The sequence below is a fragment of the Mirounga leonina genome, unplaced genomic scaffold (assembly GCF_011800145.1).
Source record: "Mirounga leonina isolate KUSES-001 unplaced genomic scaffold, KU_Mleo_1.0 Mir_128, whole genome shotgun sequence".
NCBI lineage: Eukaryota > Metazoa > Chordata > Mammalia > Carnivora > Phocidae > Mirounga > Mirounga leonina.
Window position 1 is genome coordinate 5,769,441 of NW_023270320.1, and position 16,110 is coordinate 5,785,550.

A 16,110-nucleotide genomic window follows, 5' to 3' on the forward strand; every position below is an offset into this window, starting at 1 on the left:
CTTCACTGAATTCACCTCCCACATGGTCCCCGGGACCAAGCACAGGGCTGAGCCCAGACATCGGGAGGAGGACGTGGACACAGGTGAAGAGCGGACACTGGAGTCACACACAGACCTGGCGCCAACTCCAGCGCTATACCTGTGTGACCTTGAACAAAGGTGCCAAACTTCCTGCACCTTGCGGAGTACTTCCAGAGTGATAATAGCCCCCGAGTCCCAGGATCACTGGAAGGACTCCATGAGACGATATACGTAAAGCATTCCGCACTCAGGAAGGATAACCAGCAGTTAAGAGTAATAGTAGTGGCAGCGGGAGTGGTAGTAAAACCAGGCTCCAGAAACACCAACTACCAAGTAGCTTCGACAGGCAAAGATCGGAGACGTGGGTTGAGAGAACCTCCCACTTATGAATGCCTATTAACTAAGATACCATATCAGGCATCTCCTTTTCCCTATAAAAGTAAGATGGTGGGGCGCCTGGGTGGCTCAGTCGTTAAGCGTCTGCCTTCGGCTCAGGTCATGGTCCCAGGGTCCTGGGATCGAGCCCCGCGTCGGGCTCCCTGCTCGGCGGGAAGCCTGCTTCTCCCTCTCCCACTCCCCCTGCTTGTGTTCCCTCTCTCGCTGTGTGTCTCTCTGTCAAATAAATAAATAAAATCTTAATAAATAAATAAATAAATAAATAAAGGCAGGGGAACCAGAGCCGGACAGTGTCAGAGATTGCCAGCGCCGGGATCCCAGCTCTGTCACTTTCTCATTGTGTAACTGTGGGCAAATTCTTCCCTGCCTTACCCACGTCACCTTTAGAATGAGGACAATAATACCTACCAATCAGACTTGTCAGAATGAAATGAAAACCCATTGAAGTCTTTAGAACAGTGCTTGCCACATACTCGTAAGTGTTTGCTGATACTATTTTACAACTTATAAAAATAGCCACTCTCAAATCTAGGATGGCTATTTGGCCACTAACACGACGAAGAAAGAGCTAAGCTAACGACAGGCGGAGTGAAACGTTCAGAACTATTTCCCTGCCACAGCAAGACTGTTTTTTCGGCACAGGCCAAGCCAGCTGAAATCTCTGCTTCCGGGGAAAATGTCAAGACTCTCCTGCAGTGGCCACGAGTTCCATTTGATAACTCAAACTCAAAGAAGACTCTAGCTCCAAGAGCCTCCTGAGAGCTGAGTCAGCAGGGAAGTGCAGGAGGCCCCCTAGGCAGGGTAGGACCTGCTGCAGAGGCTGACCCCAGAGTTCCCAGTGAGGCAGCCCATGGTGGAGCATTCGAGGTCAGTGCACGTTCTAGAACCAAAGAACAGTCAAATCAGTGGGCAGGACAGAGCAAGGGAAATCCCGACAACTGGCAACATTTGAAATCTGAGGTGGTGACAATGTGGCCCTGGGTGATCTGTCACTGACAGCAAGATTCTCAGCCTGTGGTCCAGGATGTGAAGGAGGGACCAGCTCTCAGAGGAGGTGGCTGCTGACAGTTAGTCAGGATTCCCTAGGCAAGTGCATTTGGATTAAGAACAGTCCTAGCAGGAAGCATTGCAGTAAGCACATATGTCAAGACAAAAATACTTTCGAATTACCCTAGCTAATATGACAGATGAGTGGGAGAAAGTACACAAAGGGAGAAAAAGGGAAAGGGAATGATAAAACCCAGAGACCATGAGTCACTCGGGGCTCACCCCTGGCATGCCAGAAGCCGAGTCTACAGCAACAAAGACTTGATCCCAAGCTCCTTCAACAGTGCTACTTCCCTTCACAGTGGATCTGTTGACCCAGCTGTGGGCACCTGTACAGAGCAAAGGCAGGGAAAATGATAGAGTAGGGCCAGAAGGCAAACCCAAGACCAAAACATTATCAGAGGCAAGCATTCCAGGCTAAGTCAAGGACATAAGTGTCCATATGTAGGCTTCATCCTGCAAGCCCAGCACTTCAGATGAAAGTAATCAACAGAAGGGTTATCAGGGATGTGGGGTGACACATGGGGCACGATTCTACTTAGGGTTAAGTCTTTCCTGGAGAAGGTGACTAGGTGGCAGCTAACCTGAGTATATTTTCTTTATCTATAGCGTTTCCTCTCAGCCATCAAATCCAGAGGACAAATGCCAAAGGCCTCTAGAGGATTAGTCCCTGGATAATGACCTACAGACTCACAGTGATCTTTTTCCACTGCACATCTTAAAGCACAAATCCATCCTCTAACACCCAGACTTCCCTCTTCCCAAGTCTCTCGACCAGAGCTAGATCTCAGCCCCCACCCCTCCTAGCCACAACATGGCTATGAGCCGTGAACTTGACATTCAGGGGCCATGCCAATCTTTGGGGCCTCGGTCCACCAAACTGCTCCAGGGCAGTGGGAAGGAAAGAGCCAGCAGCACTCACAGCACCAGAAAAAAGACTTGAGACTTTTTCCCATACCAGTGACGACTCCAGGGATTCCCAGGCTGAGCAACAGAAAGTAGGGGGTCTGACTGCCACAAAATGCTAGGCAAGTCACCTAATTCTGGCTGTGTCCTTGATGAAGTCAATTCCAATGTCTGAGACTCAGTTTCTCATCTGTAGCATGAAGAAGCAAAACTAGGTGACCACCAAAGTCACCTCCAAACCAGGATTCTGTGATCTATGACTCCCTGATGAACAAGACTGAAGTAGTCCAACATCTGTCCAGCTCAAGGAACCAGGCCACATTCTCTGCCAGAGAGGGGCCCCAGACTGGAAGAACAGGAGTGGTCACGAGGCCACAGCCATAACAAGGTTGGTGACAGACAGCAAGCCATGCCCTGGAGCCCGGAACCAGCCGGGCCAGCCTCTCCTGGACTTCTGCGAGTGTTCAATTCCTGAGTGCAAGAAAAGATACCAGACCCCCAGGGGCAGGAGAGATGAGCTTCCTTTTCCTCAAGCTAACATCTGGGATGGTTCCCTGTGTGTGTGTATGTGTTTGATGGGGGTTTTCCCCCTCCTCACTGAGTACCAGTTTGATGCTGCCCACAGGAGCTGAAGCCCTTGAGGCTAATCCCACTGGCATTCCTCCCAGGCCAGCCACCACACCCCCCCGCCCCACCACCTTCCCATGCAGCCTCTCACCTGGGGGTTGTCCATGTACCAGAGAAGGCAGTTGGCCTGGGTGTCCAGAATAAAGTACCTCCGCAGAAACTTGCCGCTGTTCTCATTCTCCTCGATGTCCAGAAACCCACAGATTCGGTTCTGTCGATCCACATAAGGCATTCCTGGGCTCTGCTCACATCACCCTGCACGGCAGGAGGAAGGCAGGTGATGAGGAGGAAGGTGACTTTCATCCTGCCTCAGGACCTGTAAGAACTTCACTCTGGCTTGACTCATCTCTGTGAGAAGCTAGGCTCTCTCTCTCATCGGCCCTTCTTCCCCAGAGCACCAACTGTTCCACCCCAACCAGACCCTGGAAACCTCTCTCAATTCTGTTTCATACACAGCCAGCAAAATGCATGAGCAGGTACTCAACTAAGTTTCCTGCGGTGCTACTGTGTGCCGAGAAGAGCCTCGGGTAACTTTACATATAAAGAGGAAATAAGCCTAGATCAGGGGCCTGGGTTCTAATTCCAGTTTCAGCCTCTTAATAAGTGTGACTGTAAGCTATTTCATCTTCCTGCACTTCAGTTTCTGCACCTGTAAAACAGGGATAATAGTGGTGCCTACACCTCCTAAGATTTTGGTGAGAATAAAGTGCCTGGCACACATTAAACATTTCATAAACACTAGGTATTATTATTGCCCTTCACAAAAGCCTTGTAAAGTAAGCCATAACCCAATTTTATACAAAAAGAAACTCAGAAAATATTTAAGCTTCAACTCAAATGCTCGTATAAAACTTTGCCAGGAATTCAGTCATCAAGAGCAAACCCTCCAGCTCCATGAAGGAATTAAATCTCAGGGCCACATCCCTCAGCCCTAGCTTCACTTACTTCACTCTGCTGTTACCCAAAGGCCACTTATGACTGGAAGAACGAGGAATCAGAAGAAGGCCCCAACCAATGAACACCTTCACTGACTCCAAAAGGGTCTCTGATGATGAGAGACAAGCTTCACCTTCAAGCCAGCCTCCTTTCTCCACGTGATTTCCTTCTGACTCTCTGAAGAGCCACACGAAGGGCGGGGGCTCTATTCTCCTCCCCAAGGAGGATGAGCACCTTCCAGTAAGCAGTTACACCCAACCTGGATCACAGCACAGTGCACAGGTAGAACAAGGGCCCACAAGGGTCAGAAAACACCACATGACATTCTGACTTTCAAGGACAGACAACACCCACCACTGGGCCCCGCTTGGCTTCAACAAGCGAAACTCACCGTGACCCAAGCCCACCAAGGCCCTAAGCAAAGTGGGGAGCCGGCTGGCTTGAAGCCATGCGTGCACCACCACGCTGGGTCAGCAAGTAAGCTACCAAGATGCCACACCCAGAGTCGTCCAGGCCCAGGGCAGGCCAGTCCCACATTCCCACAAGATTAGGCTCACTTGAAGGGTGGCAACTGGTGGCATGGTCTTTCTCTCCCACCCCCATAGGTGGCCTGCACGGTGGAGAGGCAGACCCAAGAAAAAGTGCCCCCCGCCAACACTCATGTGAGTGCGTGTAAGCCCGCGCGCGCGCGCGCGCACACACACACACACACACACACACACACACACACAAAGATACCAGGGAACAAGAAATCCTTGATTGCAGGTTAAGATCAGGCCAGATTCCTGATGCGGACAGATGACAGTCAGAAGGGACATGGGTCAGGGGCCCACGGCTACTTGCTGGGTAATGGTGGGGGACAAAAGAATATAGCAGGCAGAGAAATGGGACAAAGGTGAAAAAGCAGCTAAAAGGAAGGAAAGAAGTAAAAGAAAAGGCGAGAACAGGATAAAACCTGGGAAGATGGTGGAGAAGGAAGTAGCAATATGGAGGAAGTGGAGGACCACGGTGCCAAGGAGCATCTTGGCTGTCACAGGTTGCACAGCCGGACCCCTGCTCTCCCGGTGCTTTCCCAGCGAACCTTCCATCCCAGCTGCGGTTCCGTAGCCGGGCAAGCGTGAGGTCGGGAAAGGGGAAGGGTGGGCTGGAGCCAAGAGTCAGGAACAAGCACCAGGGGAGGAATTTCAAGTCTTCTAGCAGACACTGGGTCAAAGACGGGAAGGCAGGAGGCCTGGCTTTGGCTGGGAAGGAGCATACCCCTGAGAAAGGATGCAGCTTCCCCCCAGAGAATTGGGGGAAATCGGAGTCCCATGCAGAAAGGCTGGGATGTCCAATGCATCCCATGCACAGTCCCATGCACAGCCGCCCAGTCGGGAGGAGGGAGCTCACCCAATCCCCAAGAAAACCAGGCAAATTCCCTTGATGCCAGCCCAGCCACAGAGACCGAATTTCCAGAAGTTTCAGGACTGCTGCCACTCCTGGGACATCTCTAAGAGAAAGCATATAAACTGCAGGGGGGGTAACCAAGCTGACGGTCTTTAGACCCAGCTGGTAAGCATGGCATCCAGCTTACTGCTGGCTTTCAAATGTTCCCTTTTCAGCCTACAGGATTAATCAGTGCCAGCCTTTTTGTCAGGTCACAGGCTAGAGAAGGCACTGTCTACAATCCTCCAACAGGCTGCCTTTGTGGAGGGGGCTTCCCATCTCCAAGGGAAAAAGGAAGGAGAACAAAAAGAATTCTGGTTACTTCTCCTGACTGTGGTTCTATCGCCAGAAAAAAAAGCTGCTCGGATGTCCTGGGAAGCAGCTGAGTCACGGAGCTCATCAAGAATGTGGGAGGCAGGGGAGAAGGATGGGCTGCAGGAGAACCAAGCATCACAGGGAAATGCTGTTATGCCTAGCCGGCCCACACAGAAGCAACATACTCAAAAGATGGTGCACCAAACACAAACCTGACGTCCTAACCCCCAATCCTCTGTCAGTTCATTCTGACCCCACTTTTCATCCCTTGTCAGAACAGAGGCTAAGGTTTGGTACAGGGAGCCTGCTTCTCCCAATCCCCCAACTCCCTCTCTCTGCTCTTCAACCTGCCGCCACCATCTTCCAAGGCCCCTGGCTCCTCTTTTTCCCAGAAAGGCCCCCCTAATCCACTGATCTCTGCCACCCCATGCCCAGCCCCAACAACTGGGCAGTGAGGGGAGAAAGGGAAGTGCTAGTGAGTCATAAGGGAAGAGAAACACCTTGATGCACACATACATACTGTCACCCCAAATTCCCCTACTAAGACCCAGGCAAAGCTTTGTACCATTCTTTCTACATCCCTCCAATTACATAGTTTTAGCCTGTTTTCTGACTCTTTAAAATCACTTGTTATCTTAAATTTCATTTTAATCCAAGTTTCCCACGGTAAAACTATTGAGTGGAGGGTGACATAGGTGCCCAGGACTTGCCCCCAACCCATGTCCTAAGCCCCATATCCTGCCATGACCCTCTCCCCATCTCCTAGGACAACATGGCGAGTGTTCTCACTGGGGTGCATCAGATACCCCTCTCCCAGGTGAGCCCCTTCACCTCTGCTCTAAGAGCATAATGAAACCTCCTAGCAAGTAGCTGCAGAGTCTTCACAACACATTGGTGACAAAGAACACAGAAGATTTGTGCAGGAAAGGACCTGGGTCCACCCAACTCAGTACCCACTTTCCCAAGTTTGCGAGACCTCCCTAGAATTTTCCATTTTTTGTGCAGAAATCAGTGTAAGAATGCTGGAATTTTTTAAAAATTCACTCTAGCCAATCGTTCTCATTTTTGCATGCTTTTTCATGCCCCTCTCCGCTTAATTGGCCTTTTTAAATTTTTAAATTATATCATAAACATGTTCATGTTGCTACAGTCTTTATAATCATTGCTTTTAATGGTTGCATAACATTACTGAACTGCATTTACTATAATTTACTTAACCATTTCTCTATGATTAGACAGATTATATTCAACTTTTCACTATTATAAATAATGTTATGAAAATTCTTATTTTCATGCTTTGTTTCTTCTTTCACATGGAAACAGCATACACAAATTCCAAGCAGTAATATGACTAGATCATAGGTAATGATCTTTTATAATTCTTGAGACCTATTACAAAACTGCTTGCTAAAAGCATTGTCTGTTTACTTTGCAGTCAGCAATATATTGTTACCATCTCCATAATCTTGTATACATTGAATGTTCTCATTTCCAACTGTTGCTAGTTTTAAATATATAATGATGCCTAATGAGGCTGAACATTTTTTCACGTTTGCTTCCTGCTTCATCTTCCTTCCTGGATCTTGTAAAATGCAATTCAAATTACGTGCACATACAGTAATGCATTCGTTCTCTCTCTCTCTCTCTCTCTCTCACACACACACACACACACACACACACGCTCATCAAACCAAACCAAAACATGGCTTCACATAATCTAAATAACTGAAGAAAGTATTTTAATGAAGAGTAAAAGAGAAAAGAGCAAAGTTTTTTTTTTTAAGATTTTATTTATTTACTTGACAGAGAGAGACACAGCGAGAGAGGGAACACAAGCAGGGGGAGGGGGAGAGGGAGAAGCAGGCCTCCCACGGAGCAGGGAGCCCGATGTGGGGCTCGATCCCAGGACCCCGGGATCATGACCCAAGCCAAAGGCAGACACCCAATGATGAGCCATCCAGGTGCCCCAGTAAAGAGGAAAGCTTTATATGAGTCAAATTTCTTCAGTGTATAGGTTCCTAAGTATGTACTGCGCTTGAAAATATGTTAAATATTTAATTTATGGTAAAAAGGGAGACTTTGAGCAAAAAGTGAGTTTGCACTGAGTTACCGACTGATCAGCAGCAGAAAATGGGTTAAATGTCAATTAAATGAAGATTCCCAGCCAACATTTGCCAGTTGACCAGATGAGGCTCATGAGAAGAGTTAAGGGCTTCCCACCTTAGAACGAGGTGAAAGGCACTGGGAGACATCTGTCCAAAATACCTACTTGACTACCATTTCAGTGTCTTAGGTTCCATTATTGGAGAAGATTTAAGCCAAGAAAAAAAATAATAAAACTGTCCCGTAGGAACTGAGGCAATTGACAACTTCATCAGGCTGATTAATACAAAAGAGACAGCTGGGGACCAAAAGCCGGAGGAAAAAAGAACATGCACCAATGGGAGACAGAGGCACTAGAGGGTCAAGAACATAAAGAGAAGATTGTTGCTTGAAACAAATATCTACTTGAAAAGATGTCTTAGGATTCTTATACACCCAGGACAGGAGCATGAACCTTTGTGGAAAGCAATTTGGCAATAGGTAACAAGAGAGCTAAAAATGTTCATACCCTTTGACCCAGTAATTCTACTTCTAGGATTCCATCCAAGTAAATAAACTAAAATGCAAATAAAGATTAAAATTTTTAAAAAGGCAACTCCATTAGAATTCATAATAACAAGTTGGAAATGTCCTGAATGTCCCAATGATTAGGGGATAATTAAATAAATTACGGGACATTTACATAAGGAAATATTACACAATCATTAAAAAACTATGTTTTCGGGGCGCCTGGGTGGCTCAGTCGTTAAGCGTCTGCCTTCAGCTCAGGTCATGATCCCGGAGTCCTGGGATCGAGCCCCGCGTCGGGCTCCCTGCTGTGCGGGAAGCCTGCCTCTCCCTCTCCCGCTCCCCCTGCTTGTGTTCCCTCTCTCACTGTGTCTCTCTCTGTCAAAAAATAAATAAAAAATCTTTAAAAAATAAAATAAAATAAAAAACTATGTTTTCAGAGAATTTTAAATGAATTAGGGAGAAACTCATCATAAGTTTTTTAAAGATACAATATGACTTACAATATGATCTCAATCCCCTAAATATTATTTTTGTATTTCTATATTTGGATAGAAAAAGACTGACATATAGACACCAAAATATTGACTATGGGTTATGGGTGAATTTTATTTACTTCTGTATATTTTCCAAATTTTCCAAATGTTCTACAGGGAATGTGTGTTCTTTTATTCAGCAGGTGGGGAAAGCTATTTAACTGCACACACACCCTGACCCCAGTGTATAAATTTTGAAGCTGAGAATAAATTTGTCAAGTCTCCAGAGTCCACAAACAAGCAAAACCTTGCCTCAATAATAGCTCTCCTGGGACTATTTGGTGTTTCAGAGTCTTTTTTTTTTTTTTTTAAATAAGCTCTACGTCCAACATGGGGCTTGAACTCACGACCCCGACATCAAGAGTTGCATGCTCCACTGACCGAGCCAGCCAGGTGCCCCAAAGTCTTAAACCTAAAAAGACACCATCCCACCCATCACAAATGCCCAAGAGCCAGGTACCTACCCAGAGGGCTTTGGCACTCTCCAATCTGGTTGAGTTGGGGTTTCTTATTTCTTATTGCAACATCCTCTTAGACAGGCTCATTCTTTCCCCTGCAGGGGTGGTTCCTTACTCTCAAGTCTTCATAAGAGGAACCCCTGTCCTTGAGGCCAACTCAATATTCACACCCATGTCTATCACTATATTCCTCTATTGCTATAGCACCTAAGCCACACCATGCCCGATGCTCTGGGAAAATGAAGCAGGAACCCTGACCAAGACCCCCAGTGGAATTTTCCTTCTTGAAACTTCGGAGACGGGGCTGGCATTTTTTAAATAAATGGCTGAATAGATGAATGAAGAGATGGATAAATAGATTTTTTTTCTTAAAGAAAAGCTTTAGAGTTATTACATCATTAAAGCTATAGTCTGCTCTACTGGATGTCTTTTTTTTTTTTTTTTTTAGGTTTCATTTTTCAAGTCGTCTTTACACCCAACGTGGGGGTCAAACTCACAACCCTGAGATCAAAAGTCACACACTCCACCGAATGAACCAGCCAGGCACCCCTTGGATATCTTATTTTTAAGATCGCTAGTGTAGTTTGGAGATAAAGGAAAAAAGAGTGAAATAAGGGAGATTCATCTGCTTGACCATTTGACACTTTTGAGGTAAATAAAAAGGGAAGTGATAACAGAGATAAAGCCTTAAATGGTATTGGCCCCATTATGAAACCATCTACTGTAGCCTCTGATGGTTCAAGTATGAAAAAAACATTAATTCATTTTTAACATTTGGAGATTTTTCTTTCATGTTACTTTGCATTGGCAGGACAGGGAATTTCAGGGATTTTGCTCCAGAAAAAGTCAGGAAGGTGTTTCTCGACATGTGGTGGGATGTGCAGTAACCCATCTCCTGTCCTGTTACCCCGCTAGGGTGGAAGCTGGAGAGAGCAGGGTCCTTGGTGAGTGAGAGGGATCCCAACAGGAAATTGCTAAACTTTGACAGGAGAAAGTTTATCGGGAAATGACATCAGAGGTCTCAGAGGGCTGTAATACAGCAGACAGGAACCGGGGTGTGGAGCTACTGCTAGAATATGCACGGGCCATGTGAGCCGACTTCACCTATGTTCAAGTCTGCAGCATACGTAAGTGTGTAGTGCGGAGTTTCAACCATGCCAACGGCCCAGTAAAAACCACAAGACCCAGGCATAGCTATTTCAAAACACATCCTTGGGAACGGACCGAAGATTATAACTTAGAAAGTGCAGGAGCGTCTATCTCCTACTGTTAAACTATCACTGCATTTTGAAAGTGTTGTAAGAACACATTCCAAGTAGTCTTAAGGCAGGAGAATAATGTGAGAGAGAACTTGTTCCCAGCGGAAGTGCAGAGTTAGGAATGCAAACATCTGCAGCAACGGGGAAGTTAAGAAAAGGTGCCCCCGTGACACAGACAGCCCAAACCCCACCGGACCCTAGAACTTGGAGGGGAGGGCAAAAGACACTCAAGAAGGAATTTTTAAGGGGACACATTTCAGGAAACAGGCTGGAGAAACTGAACACTGATCCGCCGCAATAAAGATGCCAAAAGCAACAAAAATATTTTAAACAGTCATGACCTCTCTTAACAGAGGCTTCATCTATGGTCAAAGGAAATGTGGTAGTTGGAGTCAGTAGGAGACAAAGGCCTTCCCATGGCTCAAGGCTCCACCAGAGATCATAAGCACAGGTGAGCAGCCTCACCAGGTTTATCAGTTAGCCTATAAACACTGAGATCTCCAACTTTCAGAATTGTGGCAGTCCCCCCAGTTGAGAGACACAATGAATTCAGTTTCACTGCAGGGCTCCCAAGCAGGAATCCAGAGCAATAATCTTCATTTAAAACCTGACCCACTGAAACATGGGCTGCAGAAAACTGAAAAGATAACATCATGGTTTCTCTTATCTACTTTTGCAAAGTGCTGGGGGAAACTGTAAGTGGCCTAAGTGTGTCTGTCTAAGGAGGAGGCCCATGGGGGAGAGGGAGGGGAGGGGCTGGGTGTGGCAAAGAGGATGTGCAGGTGACAGCGACCAGCGTGAGTGCATTTGTCGAAACTCCTGCAAGAAGAGGACCATAGAAAGGGCGTGCTGATTTCAGTTACCCACCGATGTGGGAGAGTGAAGTGAGAGAGCACGTGTTTTAGAGCCAGACTCCACTGAACTCTTCTGGGCGGTTCCTCATTTGCAAAATGGAGAGAATCACTTTACCTACTTCAAAGGGGGCTGCAAGGATGAAATGAAATAGTGTGTGAAAAGTGCTTAACAGGAGTTCTGGTGAAGAGGAAGCACAGGGTAAATGTTGTTACGACGTGTGCGTGTGTGTGCGCGCGCGCGCGCTCGTGTGAAGCACCTAGCAAGCAGTCTGTGAGTATCATTACCACCGCAAAGCTGCTTACTGCGGGGCAGGCAGCTGCACGCCGTGCACGTCTCTACCGCTCCAGTATCAACAAGCACATGTCAAAAAGCAAAGGTTGGGAGGCTGGGATCCCTCACAAGGAAAGGCATAAACTTCCCTTACTCTTCCCTCTACTCCAAGAACCATCATATTTTACATCTCTGAAATTCTCCAGGAGGTTTAAAAAAAAAAAAAATCCAAGAGATCCCCGGACTCCATGTTGGCCGGGCTATCCTGAAAGTGAACAGAAGCCAGGCACGCAGGTCAGGCTCCAGGGAAGGGAGTCCGGGACTGCCTCCGGCTCTGCCCACAGGAGCATCCCCACGCGGGAGAGCCCCTTTGCAAGTGGCTGGCCAACTGTAAGTCCTAGCTGATGGCACAGCGAATCCCGGCCTTTGCGCTTTAACTATAGTGTTTCTCAAGAGTGTAAGGACAAGCGGACCTAGCGTCCCACCCTCTTTATCTCAGCCGCCAGCCTCTGAGGGCAGAAAGGCACCCCACAGGCCCAAAGCTGAGAGCCTTTGGCCCCACACTGGGCAGTGTCAGGAGCTCCGGCCTCAGCAGCGCTGCGACCTCCATGGTGAAAGAGTTCAATTCAGCTTTCAGTCCTCTGCGGAAAGGAGATAAATTATAAAGCCTAAAAGGTTGGATGGGTTTAAAAGCAAGGGCCAGGGGATGGGAAAGCAGAGCAACCCAAGATTCGGAACAAAGGTCAATGGAGTCTTCCAGTTATAGTCCCAATGCACCAACCACAGGCCTCCTAAGAACAGGAAGGAAGGGACCCCATCCCTCCCACCTCTCAGCCGCCCTATCTCCCCACCCTGTCCAATTCCCTGGCTCAGTGATGGGCTTATACTGGGCAGGGCTAGGATTCTTCTCTCCCCATAGGCTGTCACACTATAATATTTGCTCTGCTTCCTTCCTTGCCAAAGCCTAACAGATTAGATTGCAGGAGTCCTATCCAGCTCACTAAGACAGATGTAAAACTGAAAGTAAGGCAACCCAAACTGCTCAGGGTAGAAAGACAGAGGAGGCAGGGCAGTCCAATGTGCCAGCACCCAGACCCTCTTTTCCAAGCCCTCTGTCCACCTGCCTCATGAAGACGACGGGAAATCAGGGAAGTGCCACTTGATACACACCGTGAAGACCGTGCTCCTGCTGTTTGGGGCTTCGTAGCCTTCCAGCACTTTGAGGAAACACCCAGCAAGCAAGCAGGAGAGCTGGTTGTTCGGGAGGATTTGACTGATAGCGCTAATGCTTCTGCCTTCCGCTTTTGCAGAATTTCTCCATAGGTAGACACCAACCAAAACCTGCATGTCTTCAGGGTTTATTTCAACCTTAGTAAAATGCAGATCCCAATACGGTCCAGCTCACCAGGTGACAAGATGGGGCATGCAGGCCCTACTTCATTTTACAGAAGAGAGAAGAAAGCACCAACAAGAGGGAAAAGAAGGGCTTGCAAACTCTCTACCCAGGAGCAGGTGGTTTGCAAATCAGTACCTAGGTGATCACCCTCACCTGTGAGGTGAGCAAGGCTCCCATCATCAACTAGCTGAAATACCACCAGGGGCGCCACAGACACTTTGTAGAAAGTGGGGCTTACAACAAAAGGCTCACCAAAAAGGTCTAAAGGCAACATCCAGAGGAAATCTTCATGCACCAGCGCAGTGAATCGAATTTCTACAGGCTTGAGGTACTGCCACACTGCTCTTTTCCCTTCCATCCGGACAGGTGCAAACAATTCATGTACCTGCAGCCATTCATTCATTCATTCATTCATTCAACAAACACCTGCCTAGCACCTAGGAGATGTCCTACATCACGCTGGCCATAGGGGCTAGACTACAAGGTAGACTTTTGCTATGGCAAAAGTCATTGCGTTCCGGCGCACACATGGAGAAGACAAATACCTGAAAGGATGATGCTTTCCAAAAAGCTTCCCCTGGTTTCTCAAAGCATGCCGGATCTCTATTTTAGCAGTCCACTTTGTGTTGGAGGCACTCGTGGACCGCCTGTGACTGCCATCGGACTCCCTGAAGACAGAGGCTGGCCTTCCTTGGACACTGCCTTTCACATCCTTGTTATCCATTACATGTCAACTGAATGCAACCGTGTAACAGAAAACAAGCCCTTCTATTCTTTCCAGACCTTTGGTTTCACTGTTTCTGAAGGCTGTGCCACCAAAGAAAAAGGATGAAGCTCCAGAAAGGAGGAGAAAGGGGACTGACTTAGATATATTAAGAACATAAGTACAATTTTGGAACTTCAGCCCAAGTGCAACCACCTCTCAGCGGGCTGAGGTGCCTCCAAGGGCCACAGCTGGAGGCCTGGTAGAGGCTTTTCCCCCTCCCTCTTTTCTGCTGCTCACGCTCCTCTGGAAAACCCCATTTGGAGTCCTAAAGAAAGAAAAGAGGAGGAGCAGGAGGAGTTAGAAGGGGAACATTCAGCTAGAACCCAAACTCACGAAGAAGGAAGGAAACCTTAGGCGAAAGACTTGGGGGGGTGGGGGTGAGGGGGGTGGGGAAGGGCCGGCCTGGGGGAGGAGATGTGCGAGGCCCAAGTGGAGGTGGCCCCGCCGCGCCTCCTCTCTGGAGGTGCCTGTACACTTCTTCCTGCACGGCCTCTTCTGCCCCTTCCCTCCTCCCTTTTTTGTTTTGTTTTGTGTTAATTTATTTTTTGGTTTTTTGTTATTTTAATGAAGTAACAGTCTTCAGGACTCGAGCAGAAAAGGGAAGCGTGTAAGGTGAGGAAGAAGTTGGTGAGAGCGAGAGACAGCTCTCTCAAGGGTGCTTTCCCAATCTGGCACCGAACCTGCGTTGTAGGACAGTTTTCCTTCAAGGCACCCCCCACAGCCTGGAGTTCCAGAAGCCCGAGGGTCCGCGCTGGACCCAGGGGAAAGGAACGGATCTCCCTAGGGGAGCACTGTAGGCCTGTACGTAATAAGGTAACAGGGAAGAGAAAAACGAGGCTCCACGGCCCAATCCGAGCCCAAGGGACTTGCCTGGGACGCTCTCCGCTCTCCTCCCCTACCCGCAGCCCGGGCAGTCGTTGCGAGGCCGGTGGCTCCCGCGCCAGAACCCGCAGAGAAGTTTCGCCGCTGCAAACGTGAGAAAATGCAGCTCAGCAGAACACCCGCCCCCCCTTCCCGCGGCCCCACCCCCGCAGCCCGACCCCTGGCGGTGGCGACCTTGGCCGCCCCGGACGCTCCAGAAGATTGGAGGAGGGGCTGCCCTCCGGGATTTCCCGGGGGCTACAGGAGGCGCCCAGGGGCTGCGGCGACCTTTCCCTTCGCCGTCAGCCACCAGGGCAGGCGCACCCGGCCCCGCCTGCGCGCCCCGGGCGCCCCCGCCCGGGCTCCCCTGCTCCCCCTGCTCCCCAGCCTCGCCTGCCCCCGCGCGCCCCTCTACGCCTCTCTGCGCCCCGGCCCGCAGGGCGCCCCACTTACCCCGCCGTGCGGTGGCCGGGGCTCGGGCAGGGTGGGTCACATCGGGGGGGGACGCGCCTCTCGGGCCGGCCGGGCCGCAGCTCTCGGGGGATTTCTTTATCTCGCTGCCAAACTCTCGGGGCCTCCCGCTCCTCTCGCTCTTCTCCCCCTCACCCCCACCCCTCCTTCTCTCTTGTCTCTCGGCTCTTTTTTCCGGGTTAATTACGTTTCGCATTAAAGCAAAACCCAGCCCCGGATGTGAGTACAATGCTCCGCCGAGCCCGCCGGGGGAGGAGAGGGGTGCCGGGGCGCCGCGGGGTGGGAGGGGGCGCGGCCGGGCGCCGCGGGCTGCGCGGAGGAGGCGGGGGCGGGGCGCCCGGGAGGCTGCCGCGGTGGCGGCGGGCCAGGCGCGGGCCGGGACCACCTCGCCGGCGTCGGCGGCCGCGCAGGTGGGACCCGGGCCGCCGAGACCGCCGCGCGGAGGAGGCCTGCCTCGGACGCCGAGCCCCGGGCAGCAGGTGTGCGCAGCCGGAGAGGGGCCCGGGGCTGAGGGCGTCCTGCAACGAGGGAGGCCAGTCGGAGCGCGGGCTCCCTCTTGAGCCCCGTTTCTGCTTCCCAGAGCCCCACCGAGCGACTTCAGCCGGGCCTCCCTCGGATCGTGAGCCCTTAGCCCTGCTAGGGCCGCAGGGTGAAAGTTTAGGGTTGGGGTCTGAAGAAGGGACGATTCTCGGGGGTTGTCGTGAATGTGCCAGAAGAGCCCACTGGCGCCGGACGTTCTAACGAGGGGTATAGGGACTTTCTCAGTGTGACGTAAAGACGCCTTTCCTGCCCTCGGAGCGGGAGGGTGCGCTGGAAGAAAATGGGAAACAGACAAGCATACATTAAGTAAATAATGCCAAGGGGGACCCACGAAAATCGCTGCGTGTCGGGGCAGCCCCTGCATGATCTCCTTTGAGCCACACAGCAACCGTCCGGGTATCAATCCCGTTCACGA

General features: G+C 49.9%; 1 protein-coding gene across 3 annotated transcripts in view; it reads right to left on the reverse strand.

The window, feature by feature from the left end:
• Positions 1-15,348, reverse strand: part of PLEKHA2 (pleckstrin homology domain containing A2) — a 58,330-nt gene extending 42,982 nt beyond the window's left edge. The window contains exons 1-3 of one of the 3 annotated variants that reach the window (XM_035003992.1): positions 15,138-15,348; positions 14,694-14,789; positions 3,089-3,252 (exon numbers count right to left, since the gene is read on the reverse strand). In XM_035003992.1, the coding sequence (XP_034859883.1) occupies positions 3,089-3,229 (141 nt within the window). In that variant the 5' untranslated portion in view covers positions 3,230-3,252; positions 14,694-14,789; positions 15,138-15,348. Of the gene's footprint in view, positions 1-3,088; positions 3,253-13,602; positions 13,964-14,693; positions 14,790-15,137 lie in introns of those variants that run through there. The other 2 variants (XM_035003993.1, XM_035003994.1) reach the window with 2 other exon arrangements.
• Between the last annotated feature and the right edge of the window lie 762 nt (positions 15,349-16,110).